Source organism: Myotis lucifugus, unplaced genomic scaffold (genome assembly GCF_000147115.1).
Source record: "Myotis lucifugus unplaced genomic scaffold, Myoluc2.0 scaffold_246, whole genome shotgun sequence".
NCBI lineage: Eukaryota > Metazoa > Chordata > Mammalia > Chiroptera > Vespertilionidae > Myotis > Myotis lucifugus.
This window is the reverse complement of record NW_005871294.1, coordinates 1,450,122-1,467,791: the sequence shown is the minus strand read 5'-3', so window position 1 is coordinate 1,467,791 and position 17,670 is coordinate 1,450,122. Positions and strand designations below refer to the sequence as shown.

The window sequence follows — 17,670 nt, the reverse complement described above, 5'->3', positions numbered from 1 at the left end:
TGTGTTAAATGTGAGGTCTTTTGCTACAAGACTTGCATAAGGCAGCCCTAGCTGGTTTGGGTCAGTGGATAGAGTGTTGGCCTGCGGACTGAGGGGTCCCAGGTTCGATTCTAGTCAAGGGCACATGCCTGGGTTGCGGGCGCCATCCCCAGTGGGGGGTGTACAGGAGGCAGCCAATCAATGATTCTCTCTCATCATTGATGTTTCTACCTCTCTCCTTCTCCCTTCCTCTATGAAATAAAAAAAAAATTAAAAAAGACTTGCCTAAGGCAATTTAAAAGCAGCTCTAGAATGTAAATGGAATGTCTCAAGATCCTCAGCAATTTACTACTTGGACTTCTCATCTTTTCTAGAAAATGAGACCCTCTCTTAAAATAAATCTTAAGATACTGAAGATCTGTTACTTTCAGCTGAGGGCATTAAATAAGTATCTGAGAGAGGGCTTGGTTTTAACTCTATACCTCTTCTGTTTCTCTAGTAGAAGGCCCTAAATGTGGGTGTCAGGGGTGGGATGAGGCTGAGCAACAAAAAAGATAGCTATTTATTTGGCCACTGAGCCCTTTGTGAATTTTTGGTGGGTAGACCATACCTATGACAAGATCAAATTTAAACACTGTAAATGGGGGATGACTTAAACCTAAGACTCCACACGTTTCCTCTTTTCCTACACATGCTAAAGTCTGATTTTGTAGATTTGAGATTTGAGGTTCCTAGGCCAATAGGAATTACCCACAGAATATTATTACTGTCTCAGACTCACCTCAATTATAACTAAAATAGCTAGTAAAGAGGTTTACTCCACCACAATTATCACCATTACCACCACTGAAAACTCCTTAAAGGGCAAAAATGGAATGGATACCCCCAAATAATCCAGTAGCAAATACTTAACCTTTACAGTGCCATCAGAGGACGCACTAATAATATAATGTCCATCTTGTGTAAATGTTGCTTCATTAACAAAGGAAGAATGGCCACGAAATTCCTTCAGCGTCTTCCCAGATTTTAAACCATGAATTCTATCATACATAAAAGGAAATGAAAAGAACAATTAATATTCTATATATTACAGTTGAGACCAAGTGTTGAATGCATTTTAGATGAATTAAAGAAGCTCCTGTTATAATATTAAGTGAAGAAACGGGGCTATGCATTTACGTATGCAGTACAATTTTCATTATGCCAAACAATCAAACAAAAATAAAACCAAAGGTTGGCACAGAAATTGGTAGAAAATATGCAAATAATACCACAGGTTTCTGTTCAGGGACAGACTTCTAGGTCTTGGCTAGATCCCAGGAATCTGTCTTTGTAATATGCCCTCTAACATGATTCTGATGCAGGTGGGTAATGACTCAAGTAGACAAAATTATAGCACTGTGTCAGCTGTACCCTGCCTGGGGAAATGAGATCTCACATACCCCACTCTCTATATAATACCATCCTGGTGAAAGTATAAGGAATCACTAGTACTTCCCTTCAGAGCTTCATCACATCAAACCCAAGTAAGGGCAGTGGGGATTCTTACTTACCTAATTGTCTGGTCAAAAGAGGCACTGAGGATCTGACTGCTATCCTTAGAAAAGCTTAGACAGGTGACACCTTTACTGTGTGCCCTTTCAAATCTCCTTAAACACTGTCCACTCTGAATTTTCCAGACCTTTATTAAAAAAAAAGAATAGTAAAAACTTATAAACAGAATGTCCATAGAGCCAAGCAAGATGCAATGCTCACTAATGTACTAAAACAGCATTAAAAATGCATGCTAATAGCTGAATATGATGTTTGATTTACACAGAACAATGATAACTGAATCCTTTGAAAGTTAAACCTCTTTCCTTGTAAATTATTAAAACAAAAATTTAGACTAAGTTCACTTAGCAGAGACTACTTCTGTATTTTACCTAGCTCAGGGCATTTTACCAGCAATTAAATACAAGCCACAGCTAATCAACTGCAGACTACCCCATTCCTTAAAAAAATCCCATTCACTAGAAACAAACAAACAAAACACACAAAGTACAACACAGCATATAAAGTGAGCAAGGGTGGTACAGCAGAAAGGGCATGAGCAGATTTGAATTGAAGTCTCAGACCTATTGCTCACTACCTGTGACCTTAAACAAATTATTGGAACTCACTAGGCAGAGTTGTTATTAGGATTAAACAAGAAAAAGTAAACTGATTATCAGCACAAAATTGATGCTCAACAAACAGTAGCTGTTATCAAGCTCATATCATATGTAGGACACTCCCTCGTCACAGAACTCTCCGAATGTCTGCATACAAGTGTTTGTGCCACTTATCCATACCTTGATTTTTCCATCTTGAGCCCCAGTTGCTAACATTTCTGTATCTCTGCTGAAACACATGCAGAGAACAGCATCATCCATCATCATAAAGTTATCCTGGGCCTGGTACTTAAGATCCTAAAGGAAACAATGATAAGCAGTTATCAAAACAACGAAAAACCCAATTACCCCAGATCTCTACAAACTCACTAAAATCAGGATAATGGCTTGTACATACTCTAAATCTCCAAAGCAAATAGTGGCATGCACACAAATTCCTAACAAATGATTAATACTGGGAATAAATTTTACACAATTCAAACATTATAAAAAATGCCAACATAACAGCTTATATCTTTTGCTTACTAATCTTTTTTCTTTTAAATAAACACTTTTATTACATGAAAAAATATGGAACACTTTATGAATTTGCATGTCATCCTTGTGCAGGGGCCACGCTAATCTTCTCGGTATCATCCAATTTTAGTATATGTGCTACTGAAGCGAGCATGCTTACTAATCTTTTCTAAGCAGAATTTCCCTACAATTTATTTTATTGTTGACATTATTACAGATGCCCCCATCATATTCCTCACCTTTGCCCACCTCCACCCCTCCCCTGGCCTTCACCACACTGTTGTCTGTCTCCATGGGTGCACAGTTTCATATTGTACATCTTAAATAAATCTGAATTTATTTATCTTAGGGGTATAATGTGAGAAACTAATGTTTTTTCCAAATTGTCAGCTCCTTTCCCTCAAACCATGTACTGACTAATATATTTAATTATCATCCATTTTATGGATGCTTATTTTATCAACCATTATTGTTCAAACAGAAGTATCTCTATTTTTAAAAAATTATAAACTGAGACTGCTTCATGGTGTTGTTTTTTTTAAAAAAAGACAAACTATAAAAAATACATATAAAGTAGAAAGTGAATATCACTCATTACTTCACTACCCAAGTAGAATTCAGTACTCTTATGATAAAGATTACAATTTAAATCAGTGTAAAGTCAATAAATAGCTATTTGGGGAAATGATTCAATTTTATCTACACCAACTTTATCTCACTAAAGAAATTTCAGATGGATCAAAAATTGAACATAAATGAAACATAAAAAGATTAGAAGAAATTGTGGAAGAAAAGATGGGTAAATATGATGATATAAAAGATTTTAAGTCTATAAAGCAAAACCATAAGCAAAATCAAGACAAAAGTCAAAACTGAAAAATATTTGCAGTACAGATTGCAAAGGTTGATTCCCTCAAACTTTAAAAAGCTCCAACAGCCTGACCAGTGTGGCTCAGTGAATTGAGTGTCAACCTATGAACCAGAAGATAGAGGTCAGATTCCCAGTCAGGGCACATGTCCTGGTTGCAGGCTCAATCCCCAGTAGGAGGCGTGCAAGAGGCAGCATATCAACCATCCTCTCACATCATTAATGTTTCTGTCTCCCACTCCCTTCCTCTCTGAAATCAATAAAAATATATTTTAAAAAATAATAATAAAAATAAAAAGCTCCAACAAATCAGTTAAATTACAATCCAAAAGAAAAATGGGCAGCCCTGGCCAGTGTGGATCAGTTGGTTGGGCATCATGCCATGAACCAAAAGGTTGCTGGTTCAATTACCAATTAGGGCACATGCTCGGGTTGCAGGTTCAATCCCTGGTAGGAGCGTATAAGGAGGCAGCTGATCAATATTTCACTCTCACATCAATGTTTCTCTCTCTCTCTCCCCCTCTCCCTTTCTCTCTGACTAAAAATCAACAAAAATATTTTCAAAAAATAAACTGGAAAAACAAAACAAAACAGGCAAAGGATATGAACACACTTCACAGAATAGGAAATATTAGTGGTTTTTCACATATAAAAAGACATTTTCTCACTCATAATAAGAGAAGCACATTTAGTACTACAATTAGGTTAGATTGGGCATAAAAAGTAACTGCTTACACACACATACCTAGAATATTCCAGGAAGGTACACAAGAAACAGGTAACCTGGCTGGACCAAGGAAAGGAACTGACCAGCTGAGGGCCAAGGGTGGGAGCATGACCTTTTACTGAACAGCTTTTCTATTTCATAAAATATTTTATCGGATGTACATATCACCCATTCAAAAATAAGTTTAAAGTGTATAAATAGCCCGGCCAGCATGGCTCAGTGGTTGAGTGTCAACCTATGAACCAGGAGGTCATGGTTTGATTCCTGGTCAGGGCACATGTCTGGGTTACTGGCTCGATCCCCAGTGTGAGGTGTGCAGAAGGCAGACAATCAATGACTCTCAATAAAAATATATTTAAAAAAATAAAAATAAAATGTAGCCTTAGCTGGTTTGACTCAGTGGATAGAGCGTCGGCCTGCGGACTGAAGAGTCCCAGGTTCGGTTCCGGTCAAAGGCACAGGCCCGGGTTGTGGGCTCGATTCCCAGTGTAGAGCATGCAGGAGGCAGTTGATTAATGATTCTCCCTCATCACTGATGTTCCTATCTCTCTCTCCCTTTCCCTTTCTCTCTGAAATCAATAAAAATATATTTTAAAAAATAAATAAAGTAAAATAAAGTGTATAAATAACAATTTAAGAATAACAATAGTAATTCTTTCACTAGAAAAGTTAATATATTTTAAATACTTTACCTTCCTGATTTTTCCAGTTGTGAAGTTCCACACTTCAATGAATCCATCAACAGACCCAGTGACCAAATACTGACCATCTGGAGAAAATCGAGCACACTCCACATGTGACTTCTGGCCAAACTGTTCCAAATGAAACAATGAAACAGATACATTTTTATCTAGTGGCCTTAAAACAATCCCCATTTTAACCTTTCGGGAAACCCTGCCCTAGCATGAAGTCATAGCTAGCTTATTCTAATGGAGCACTGGAGGGACATTTCTGTACCTGGACACAGGAAGGCTGTGGATATATTTTCTCTGACCAGTTTTAAGTCTAGCCTGTCAGCTGAAACTAATTTTTTAATGTGAAGTTGACATTTTCAAAGAAAAGTAAAATATATTTTATAATGGGACTTAGAACAAATAATACTGTAACCCAAACAATAATCTTTTACCAGAGTCAGCCACGATTAGCATGACTTTCACACTCAACTTAATATGGCATATGTTCCTGTTGTGCATCTGAGGAAAAAAGTCATTTTTATAAAATAAATGTCAGCTTTCATATACTGTTTTGTAAACAAATTTTCTATCACTGTTTCTTTACATGACCTTCACTTAACCAAGTGAAAATGTGAAGGTGACTAACTCTAGGAGAACTAATTAAAGCTAATAGAGACTGTTTATCTGGGCAATGTATCCTGAGCACTTACCAGTAATCATGCTCCCAATAACAGATGAAAACTACAAAATATTAGACAGATAACAGAGAAAAGCTCTTTTATGAATTTCAACTTAAATGCCAAAAATGCAAAGTGTTTGTAACAAAAATCTTAGCCCAGCAGCATAATTATAATGGACTAGAAGAGGCCCAGTGCATGAAATTCGTGCATTGGTGGGGTCCCTAGGCCTGGCTGGTGATCAAGGCCTTTCAGAGCTGTCTTACCCAGTCCTAATCAGGGTCAGGCCTGCTGCCGCCAGCTGAGGCATGCCAGCCTGGGGCTGGGAGCCTGCCAGTTGCCAGCTGGGGTCTGCCGGCTGCTGGATGGGGCCTGCCAGACTGGGGGAGGGACTGCAGGAGGTTTGCTGGCAGCGGGAGGGACTGGAGGAAGTTGGCTGGCCATGGGAAGTTGGCTGTGGGAGTGCACTGACCACCAGGGGGCAGCTTCTGCCTTGAGCGTCTGCCCCTTGGTGGTGTGCATAGCAACTGGTCAGTCATTCTGGTCGTTCGGTCATAACAATAGCTTAGGCTTTTATATATATAGAAGATTTCTATTTGTATCAAGGCTTCAGTCAGGGTAAAAATACTGCTCAAAATCATCTTTGAATGCAAGTCAAAACATATAATCCAGAAAAGACTAAATCAATGCACTAAGCCAAAGTCAAAAGATTTGAGGAATGAGTTATTTTAAAATCCATATATTCAATGAGAGCACAAACCCAAAAACTATAATATAAAAAAGATGCTGAAATAGAAATATACTTGTAATTCTGGAAACTGCTGCCAATTACTTGATTGTGCTTTTTCCTAGAAAAGTCTCAGATTAAAAGAAAGCAAACAAGAACCAGCCATAAGATGGTAAGTTATTTTCCTCAAATACCACACAAGCCCACTTTACAATCCACGCCTGGTACTTTGGCTGACATGCAGCAGGCAAAAACACAAATGCTGAACAAGACAAATACATTAAAAGTTCATAATTAGTCTCAGGTTTAACCAAAGAGCTAATCATTCTTCCAAATGCAGGCTTCTGGGGAGAAAGTGCAAAGGCAGATGACAGGCCAAATGTCAAATGTATGTCCACTTGGTTATACAACTGAGGTGTGCCACTGCCAGGCCACAGGACCCAGTGGTCACTAACAGCAACCCTGAATGTTATCAGAGCTGAAGAATGAATTCTGCTTTATAACTCAAGTGCCTACCACAGGGCCTGACTGAGGAAGCACATGTTGAGTCCTCAACAGATGATTACCAACTGGCTGAGTGTCAAAGGATCCTACCTTAATATGCCTGCTCAGCTGTGTAGGGAACTTTTCTTCTTCCACATCTTTGACAGCTGCTTTGCCTCGGAACAAATCTATGGTCATGCCAGGAGGAAGCAACCCCTGGTGCTGCTGCCACTTCAGCGCCTATGAGAAAAGAAATGTTTAATAATCCACTTGGGTGCTTTTAAGATCTGATCCTGATTGTTCAAAGCCAAGCCTGAAATAATGAGGTTCACAGGAAACTGAGCCATCTAGACCCAACCATCTAAACACAGCAAAATCTATGCTGCTCTGTGTGTCCTGGGAACACAGGCTGATCTCAAGGTGGAAGGGAACTCTAAGAGCCAACAGGTTCATCTTTCCACATCTATTTTCTTACAGAAGTGACTCTCTTATTATAAATATAAAATTTGGAAAACAAAAATCTCCCATTGTTCTAACTAACATTCAAACACAGCCACTGTTAGCATTTTATATATTACCTTCTAGTATTCCCCCTTACACATGTATTTAATTAATGTTGCTGTAATTATACTATAGGTAAAGTTTTATATTCTTCATTTTCACCTAACATCAGATCATGCTATGCCATAATTATCATTTCAATGGCTGTAAAATATATCCTGGATGTTTAACAGTTTATTTAATTAATATATTAATGGACATTTACACATTTCCAATTTTTTTACTCATCTAAACATCTTTGAACATAAGGCTTTTTCTATTTTGGGGTTACTCCCACCTTAGAATAGGTTCCCAGAATAGAAATTATTGAATCCAAAAAAGAACAAGAATGGTTAAGGCTCCTAATATACAATGACAAACTGTTTTCCCAAAAAGTCACAACTTCAACAGCACTCACAACTATATTATGAGTGAAAAAATCATGGGCATTAGAGACAGATGGCCCTAGGCCAGATCATTTGCCCAATGTTATTCTGATTCCCAATTTCGTGAACTCAAAGAAGAAGCCTAATTCCTAGAGTTGCTAAATGGATACAACAAAATAATATATGTTAAATTTATATGACAGGCACAACATTTATTCCTTTTTCCCTTTGTTATATCAAGAAAACTCACCCTGGCCAGTTTTGCTCAGTGGTTGTTAGAGTGATGGCCTGCAGACCAGAGTCTTGGATTCAATTTCCAGTCAAGGGCATGTACCTTGGTTGCAGTTTGGACCCTGGCCCAGCTTGGGGCACATGCGGGAGGCAACCGGTTAATGTCTGTCTGTCTCTCTCTCTCCCCATCCCCTTCTCCCTCCCTTCCATTCTCTCTAAAGATCAATGGGAAAATATCCTCGGATGAGGATTAAAAAAAAAATAAGGGAGAAAACTCAACAGTTTGGATATCATTTTAAAACTTTGCTAATTTAATGAGTGGAAAGTTATACCCTGCTTTAGTCAGTTCTCTGATTAATAATTTGTGAGCTTTTAATGTGATCAAGTTATTCGTTATTTATGTTTGCCAGAAAGAACTTTTTTCTCCAATCTGCCTTTTTAAAAAAATATATTTTCATTCATTTCAGAGAGGAAGGGAGAGGGAGAGAGAGATAGAAACATCAATGATGAGAGACAATCATTGATCGGCGGCCTCCTGCACGCCCCCTACCGGGGATTGAGCCCACAACCCTGGCATGTGCCCTTGACCCTTCAGTCCACAGGCTGATTCTCTATCCACTGGGCCAAACCAGCTAGGGCTGCCTTATTTTTTAAATTATTACAGCCTTATAGCTTTCTTTTTATCTTATGTTGAACTCTTAAGTGACTAAATTTGTTGACCTTTACCTGGATGTTTACTCCCTAATCAGAGGAAGTCCTTCCCTAGCAGGAGGTTTAATACATTATATTATCTACTAGTTTTTCTATTTTCTTAAAATATATAACTTTCAATCTATCTGAAATTATGCTGTATTAAATGTGAGTGAAAGCTCTGAGCTGACCATCCCCCCGCTTCTAAAGTAAGCACCCCAAACCATAAGGTGAATAATTCTTCTCTATTCCTAGGTTTGGTGACATTCCCATTATCAACTATTGAATTCTTATAAATAATAGGATCAATCTCTTGCGCTGTTGTTGCGTTGGCTGCCAACAGATATTCTTGTGCCAAGTACCAAAATGATTTTACAATCAAGAGTGCCCTGAAGTTATCCTTGATGAAATGTTAAATTCTATGGTCACCCTAATTCTGACTCTAGAGCTTATGCTCTTCTTCTTTTTTTTAAAATATATTTTTATTGATTTCAGAGAGGAAGAGAAGGAAGAGAAGGGAGAGAGAGAGAAACATCAATGATGAGAGAGAATCATTGATCGGCTACCTGCATGCCCCACACTGGGGATCGAGCCCGAAACCTGGGCATGTGCCCTGATCGGGAATTGAAACATGACCTCCTGGTTCATAGGTCAATGCTCAACCACTGAGCCATACCACTTGGCATAGAGCTTATGCTCTTAACCACTCATCTATAAGATGAGGATGGCATGGCACAGCTGTTAGTACAAACAGCTTCACAGATAGTAATCAATACATAGGCTGTCTGATTTCTTTAGCGTGTACATATAGTTTATATAAAGGGTAATTTCAGTTCCACAAACTTTAATTACCTGCCCCAGCAATGCCATGAGACGAGATGGAGGCACCACACTGACTTCCCCAGCTAAGGCCTGAGCAATTGCTGCTCTTCTCTTCTCTTTGCTACTTCCATCTGGGTATGCCTGAAAAGGAAAGGAGGTAGCATCATTTCCAAGAAATGGTTACAAAATATGACTGTACTTATTTAAAAAAAAACACAACTACACAACACTCAAAATGGAAAACATGAAAAGAAACTACCCAGTTGAACAGGGGGTTAATTAAATCAATTAGTTTTCAAAAATGACTTCCCAATTCTGTCCACTTGCATTTCAAAAGTATGAGCTGAAAGAAAACGGAGGTCAGACTTCTCAAAGGAGTCCAAGTAAACTATGTCAAAGCCAGGGTTGTTTTCCAGTTTTTGAAAAATCTGCACAGTCAAGGATTCTTTTATATTCTTTGGTAATTTTTTTCAGTCAAATGACCCCAGCCCAGAAGTTCTTCACCACCTCTAACATTCTAACATTAATCCTGCCTTGTTAACCCTTTATCCTCATGGTTCCATTATCCAATGTCTATTCTTCTTCACCCCATTTAGACTAGTAAAGGCTGCCTGAGAAAGAATGAAAGCATACACACAAAAAAAGGTTTGAGGGAAATAAAAGATCATCAGTCACCATGCCCTACCAATAAACATAATTGGCTGAGAAGTGAACGCTTCCCTGAACCAAAAGAAAATGCAATTGTCAGGGGCAAGGGACACAAATGCATAGAGAATACACCAGCAGTCAGGAAGCCCTTCAGGGCCAGACAAGTACTTGGGCTAATGAGGAAATGATATCAGAATAAACTTTCTGCTTCTTGACTGACACACAAGCCTCTAAAATGTGGTATGTGGGGAAGGGAAACCTTTCAATACTCAGAAAACTGAACAAGATCAACCCCTTTAATATATGCAAATTTCAACAAACATATATAAATGGAAAAGTGCTATCGAAAATTAAAATCAAAATCCCAAATATGATCCAATGAAATGGTTTCAAAAGATTACATTATTGCATGTTTGCAAAAATTAACAATTTTTGTTGTTGTTACCATAGTCATACCTCACGAGGATCAAAATAAGACCTGGCCAAGAGGTTCTCCAGATGAATATACCGCTCTGGCTGCGTTTGTTTTAACATGATCATAGGGTCAGTTTGTCTCAGAAGAGACCTGGCAGCCCCCAATTCACGGAGTTCTATCAATTCCAGAACAACCTGGACAAATGAAAGAAAATGGCTGTTTCAATGCACTCTCATAATAATACTTCTTTTTCAGTACAATTTCTTATGCAAAATGGCCCGTCAAAGTGACTTCCTATATTGGGAAATACCCCTTCTCCTTTTCAGGTGGACAACTGAAGTAATTGTAAGTAATAACTTCAATCTTTCAACTTCCACCCTCCATTTTTATCTACCAATCTCCTCTCCTCTCAGGCCATTTGTTCAGACTATGTATGCTGAAGAAAACGAAAGATGGGAATATCTCCATGGGCTTCAGAGAAACCTTTCTTCAGGTACCAAAATTTTCTTTGGAGAATTACCGAACTCATGTAGATTGTAAAGAAACAAACCAACTACCCTATTTTTACAAACAACGCTACATTCTTATGTCCATAAACTCCACTCTGTTCTGTTGTATAATATATAATTTGTATGATTTTTGTCCTGGATTCCTGGCACGGAGCTTCTAAAAACCCTCAAAGTTTGCCAGAGATAGGAGTATCTTTGTTATTAAAGAGCCCCCTGCATCACACCTAAGTTTGTGCTAATAAGATAGCTCAGGATGAGGGCTGGTTACCATGTGATTGTAGGGTTGAGGCTTTGAGCTAGCCCAATCTCAAGGGAGCTGAAGAATGAATGAAACCCCAATAAAAACCCCAATGGAGCTTCCTGGATGATGAACACATTAATATGCCAGGTGAAAAAGACACTGAGTCCACGGGAGAGGGCATTGGAAGCTCCGTGTTCAGGACCCTCCCAGACCTCATCCTATGTGTCACTTCTTTTGGCTGGTTCCAATCTGCATCCTTGATAATAAAACTGCAATAATAAATACAGTGCTTTCCTGAGTTATGTGAGTCATTCTAGTGAATTATCAATTGAGGGGGTCATGGGAGTCCCCAAATTTATAGCATTAGTCAGGAATGTGGGTGGCCTGAGACCCCAAAGTGCAGTTGGTGTCTGAAGTAAGGGCAATCTTATGGAGAACTGAGCCCTTAACTTATGGGGTCTTTGCTAACTTTGGGTGGTTAGTGCCAGAACTGAATTTGCAGTACACTAGTTGGTTTCAGAATGGTTGGTGTCGGAATACTTAATGATCACTTAAATACTTTCAATTTGGGAAATTCTTGGCTTTTCCAAGAAGAGAGAAAAAAAGTACAAAGTAGCACTTGAACCTTGACAGTATAAGTTTTAAGGACTATTCCAGCCCTATAGGGCCTGAAGGAATGCTCACTAATGCTCAGTCAGGGGTCCCACAATAAACCAACCCATGGGAATCAGCATCACTTCCACTCTTACCTGTTCATAGAGGTCAATGAGGGTTTTGTCTGGCAATTTCAGAGACTGTATAGCCTGTAAAACTGTGTCCCAGTGGCCGCTATTAATGTCAGCCACGAAACTCTCAATGCTGTCCACGGTATTCAGAGACACAGTAGTCTCTTCCTGTAAGGTGGCTAGTGCCCGGTGTAAACTGTTCTCCTTCAGGTACTGCATGATAAGACGGATCATGATAAGACGGATCACACTGAAAAAAGAAAGCAAGTCATCTAGTTCAGTGATCCTACTCCCCAGAGAGGCCATCCCAGCTTATGTCTCCTACTCAACCATCATCCTTTCTCTACCCACTTTTCATTTCTTTATCATATGAGAAAAGTATGCCCCAAATCACAGAATCTAAGTTACAGGGGACTCTGGGGCTTGTCCCGTCCTACCTCCATCTCAGAAATAGGAGAACTGAGGTTCAGGGGAGAAATAATCTGCCTAATGTCTCATAGTCAGCTAGAAAGGGAGTTGGTACAAAATAACTCTTAATTCCAAGGCCAGAGAGCTTTTCATTATGCCAACTTCCTTACTAATTTGTACAATTACATTGTTGCACACTTTAGTGAAATACTTAAACCTAGTCTAGTCATTAACTCAAGTACTCTAAATTCTTATTAGGATTATTTGGTCCAATTTTAAAATGACAACCAAAACATGTGAATTGAGATTTTCTTAATAAGGATTTGTTGAACACAAATAAGGTGAGCTATACTGTACATAAAAGTAAAGCAAATCCATGTGTCCTCATTTGCAAAAATAACGTTACCTACTGTCTCTATTACCAAATTTTCAGGACAAGTGAAATAAAAACATTATAAACTCAGTTTCCCAAGGAAAAGAGGAGTCAGGTAATTGCCAAATATTGAAATAAGTATCCATTTTCAACATGTGACAGAAAACTTATAAATTTTTTAGTTAAATATGTTACAGTTAAAACTTCCTGATCTGGAGTTAATGAGTCTAGTGAAGAATCTGGTTCACATGTACTGTAAAAGTCCACTGTATGATGTTGTGATACACTGTTTTCCTTCTCTTATACATGGTTCACAATGTATTTCTACTGAACAGCACTAGTATAAAGGGTCAGATTGGGGAAGGGGTTTCAGATTAAATGAAATTTAGTCAATTCTCTCTGGGGAGAAATAATAAACATAAAATAATAACCAATGTTTATTATGCATTTACAGCAAGCATGTCAAACTCTCGGCCCACGGGCGACATGCGGCCCACAATGAATATTTTTGTGGTCCAGCCAATATAACGGTATGTAAGAAACGTTTTAATAAAAATTTCGTAACTTCATTTTTACAATATCCTGTTATACATAATTATTAATAACGAACTACAATGTTTGCTAATAACTGACTACTATAATCGTGTTGCATTCATTTCTCTTATGAGCCTTATGCACAGGCGGACATTTCTCTCCACTAATACTAGCAGCGAATATTTTAGCAGCCGATTGCCCCATCATTAATCTTGTGCTGACTTGTTTGGTGTGCGCAACAGGAAATATTTCGCTTTCAGAGAAAAAGAAAAATAGGTATTTGCGTTACGCTTATTAATTTGTGCAGTTATTCAGTGTCTGGTAAGTTAATGTTCAAGAAAAAATATTAATTTCTATTACAATGTTCTATTATTTTATGTTAACGATTACTCATTTATTTCAGCCCTTTGTATTCAGCATGTCTCTATCAAAATAAACCTATGTTTCTATGAAAATTGAAGCTTTTGTTTTTTTGCAGCCCACATAAACTTAAACCTTGTTTATTTGGCCCATGTTAGCCTTTGAGTTTGACATGCTTGGTTTACAATATACCAAGTACTATTCTTTTTTTTATTTAATTTTTTAAAATCCTCATCTGAGGATATTTTTTCCATTGATATTTAGAGAAAGTGGAAGGTATAGAGGAGGGGGGGAGAGAGGGATGGGAAAGAGAGAAAGAGAGAGCGAGATTGGTTGCCTCCCACACGTGCCCCCAGGAGCCCCCACCAGAGCTGGGGATCAAACCTCCAACCAAGGATGTGCCCTTCACCAGAAATCGAACGCACGACCATTTGGTGCATGGGTTGGCACTCTAACCACTGAGCAACCTGCCGGGGCCCAAGTACTATTCTAAGCATTTTAGACATATTGTTTTACTCCTCAAAACAATCCTATGAGGTAGGTTATTACCATAATGAGAATCTCACCAAGTAACAGGTAAGTGGGAAAATGAAGATTCAAATTGGCAGTGATTTTAAGAAGGAAACCGATTACTGCTATTTGCAGTAGTCTTTTTTCTCAGGGCTCAGGTTTAGATCATTGCTATTCTAGTACCTACTATCCTCCTTAACACACTTCCATTTGCACTCCCCAAATAAGACACTCTCCCTGTAAAGATCTCTTATTTGGTATAACCACAATCAAATTTACTTCCTTCAAACACAATGTAATACATTAAGAGTTTAAAACTTTGGAGATAGGCTGGGATTTGAATCAGAGTTCTGTCACTAATTGTGAGGTTGGGCAAGTCAGTTATCTCTGTGCCTGTTCTTCATCTGTTAAGAAAAATACCTACCCTGCCCTAACCGGTTTGGCTCAGTGGATAGAGCGTCGGCCTGTGGACTCAAGGGTCCCAGGTTCGATTCCGGTCAAGGGCATGTACCTTGGTTGCGGGCACATCCCCAGTAGGGGGTGTGCAGGAGGCAGCTGATCAATGTTTCTCGCTCATTGATATTTCTAACTCTCTATCCCTCTCCCTTCCTCTCTGTACAAAATCAATAAAATATATTTAAAAAGAAAAATACCTACCCTGTAGGCTTGGTGAAAGGGTTGACTAAACTGCTTACAGCATGACTAGCATAAAAAACACTTAGTAAATAGTAGCTATTATTGATAACTAGAGGCCCGATGCATGAAATTCCTGCAAGGGGCTCGGCCCTTGCAGCCCCAGCTCCGTCCAGAAGGTCGTTTGGAAGGTTGTTCACTGTCTGGTCTAATTAGCATATTTTATTACTATAGACGATAAAAACGCACAGCAGCCCAAGAATGGGAGAATGTCAGTATCCATTATTATTTAGGTCCTAAATCATGGAACCCTTTCCAACCCCTGCCTTTGACTTAGTTATCTTAACTCCAGCACTCTTTATCACTTTTCTTTGCTCTATTTTTTCTCCACAGTACTTATCACCATCTGTTAAGCCTCATATTTTATTTACTGTTTTTGTCTGTTGTTTGCCTTCCCCAAACACTATGTATATGCTATAAGGGTAAGGATTTTTGTCTGTTTTGTTCACTACTGTATTCCCTGGAGTCTAGAACAATAGTAGACTTCAGTATTTGTTGAATAAATAAGCTCCCTTTCATCCTATGGCAGGTCTTCAGAACAAGTCCTCTCCCTTACACTCAAAACACAAATGTTACGTCTGATGATTCAATTGTTGAGTGTTGGCAAGGGCAAGGTGGAGGATGCTGTCCTGGAAAAGTTCACTAAGACCTTCAGTCACTCATTAGGACCGCCCCACCCCCAATCTGCCATTCTTCGGGCCCAATCTCCAGATTCTCTCTTTTGTAGCTACACAGAGCTCACAGACTAACCAGAACTCAGCTCCAGGTAGGGCATGATAAAAAAGCTAGTCGTCCATTCATTTCAAAGGCAGTGATCGAGCCTCTACGGTGTGCTAGGCACTGGAACCATAAATAGAAGAAAAAGGAGCCTCTAGCTAGGCGCCCAGCACAGCGGGGTGGAGAGCGAAACAGTGACAATACTGGGTGAAGTGCTGCGAAGGGGAGGGCAAAGGAGCCACGCAACCCCAGAGGAAACGAATCACACTTGTTCTAACCGGGGCAGGACGAGCAGCCCCTGGTGCAGATCATCAGACGGGAGCCCGCAGAGGAAGGGTCATCTGAGCAGCCCCGGAGCGCCAGGCGTCGGCGATGGCTAGAACTCGGTCTTCGAGGAGTACCCTTCCCCGGCCCCGCGCCGCCTCCCACTGGGCTTTGGGCATCTGGTCCGCTACTTCCCGTGCACCCGCCTCCGAGGGAGCCAGAGGCAAGAAACTTCTTTGTGGGCAAGGAAATGCCCCGCCACCCCCTAGCCTCGCGGACGCCTCTCCTGATCACCTTCCACTCCACACCCCTCCGCTCCCGGCCCCGCCACCTCCCCACCATCCCGCGCCGCAGGACTCACTCCGAGGACTCGATTTCGATAGACATCGCGCCCTCTTCCTGGCCACAGAACCCAGTCTACTCTCAGGCCCAGCCGCGCAACACACCAACGACACCTCCGGCGGCCGTCCTACGTCACTTCCGCTCGACGTCGGACGCCCGCCCTGGAGGCGGTACGCACGGGAGGAGGGCGTGGAGAACGTGAAGGGGCGGGGCATTAGAGGCCGTCGGAAGCAGGGGTCCGCGCACCCGCTCGAGAGAATTCTCCTTTCTTTTCTGGAGGGACACTCTGCTTAGAAACACTGGTTTGGAAATGTTGCTTTTATTTGATGCGATTAGCTGATTAGATTTCAAGTTAGGATTGAATTTACAATACTGGGAGGTTAATACATTCGAAAGCAATGGAACACTAGCCAACATTTGTAGGTAAAGTTCATTGAGAATGAATGAATGAATGAATGAATGAATGAATGAATAAATGAATGAATGAATGATGAGTTTGAATCCAAAACACAGTTTAATCAGACTGATAATGAAAAGTTTGGATCCCAGTTAGGATTTTCATACCCACTTGTGGGAAGAATTAAATTACAGCATTTCAAACCAAGTAGTTGAAAAGGGGTTCATTTCAGTGGTATGGTTGCTGGGAAAACAGTGAAACCAACTGCAAATGTGTACAGCTGAGACCCCTTTTAATAGACTTGACGCATTACTAAATTAGTAGAGGCAAATGAATGCAGGGATATCAATGGACTTTATAAATAAAGGCTAGTTTTAAAATATTGTATTGCCAATTTATATGAATTTAAAAATATTTGCAGCACAATGGTAAGAAATCTATTGTGAAAATTATTTATTGAAATGATTTACTTGGAGATTCCTATTGGCTTTCAGTCTTATCTGATACTGTCCCTGAAAGTTGGCCACAGAACTCTTAAATACTGCTTATTTTTTCCAAATCTTTCTCTTTTCCTCCTCGACTCTTGAAGGACATGATTTCAAAGATCTCAAAGTTCTGGGAGTCTAAGTGTTTGCTCCAACATGTGGTCAGATAAACTAGATGAGTGTATGACTTCTGAGATATTCTTTTACTATCCCATCCTACAACACAACATAGAAAATTATAACATCTTCCTTAAAAATAAGAGGCAGTTAATTTTCAACAATAGTATATACCAGTGATGGCAAACCTATGACACGCGAACTCATTTTTTTGGTTGATTTTTCTTTGTTTAATGGCATTTAAATATATAAAATAAATATCAAAAATATAAGTCTTTGTTTCACTATGGTTGCAAATATCAAAAAATTTCTGTATGTGACACGGCACCAGAGTTAAGTTAGGGTTTTTCAAAATGCTGACACGCCGAGCTCAAAAGGTTCACCATCACTGGTATATACCTTCACTTTCTCTACCTAGTACTTGACATATTATTCTTACTTTAATTAAGGTTACTTCCC

General features: G+C 39.5%; 1 protein-coding gene and 1 non-coding gene across 2 annotated transcripts in view; both read right to left on the bottom strand.

The window, feature by feature from the left end:
- SMU1 (SMU1, DNA replication regulator and spliceosomal factor) overlaps positions 1–16,644 on the bottom strand; it is a 21,726-nt gene extending 5,082 nt beyond the window's left edge. The window contains exons 1-9 of the mRNA XM_006098783.3: positions 16,232–16,644; positions 12,036–12,261; positions 10,578–10,730; positions 9,504–9,614; positions 6,916–7,044; positions 4,936–5,055; positions 2,313–2,429; positions 1,533–1,660; positions 893–1,019 (exon numbers count right to left, since the gene is read on the bottom strand). Coding sequence (XP_006098845.1) covers positions 893–1,019; positions 1,533–1,660; positions 2,313–2,429; positions 4,936–5,055; positions 6,916–7,044; positions 9,504–9,614; positions 10,578–10,730; positions 12,036–12,261; positions 16,232–16,257 — 1,137 coding nt within the window. The 5' untranslated portion in view covers positions 16,258–16,644. The remainder of the gene's footprint in view (positions 1–892; positions 1,020–1,532; positions 1,661–2,312; positions 2,430–4,935; positions 5,056–6,915; positions 7,045–9,503; positions 9,615–10,577; positions 10,731–12,035; positions 12,262–16,231) is intronic.
- LOC111827919 lies at positions 2,697–2,802 on the bottom strand. The gene has a single exon (XR_002831669.1). It is a non-coding gene; the product is annotated as a U6 spliceosomal RNA (small nuclear RNA).
- Positions 16,645–17,670: the final 1,026 nt, after the last annotated feature.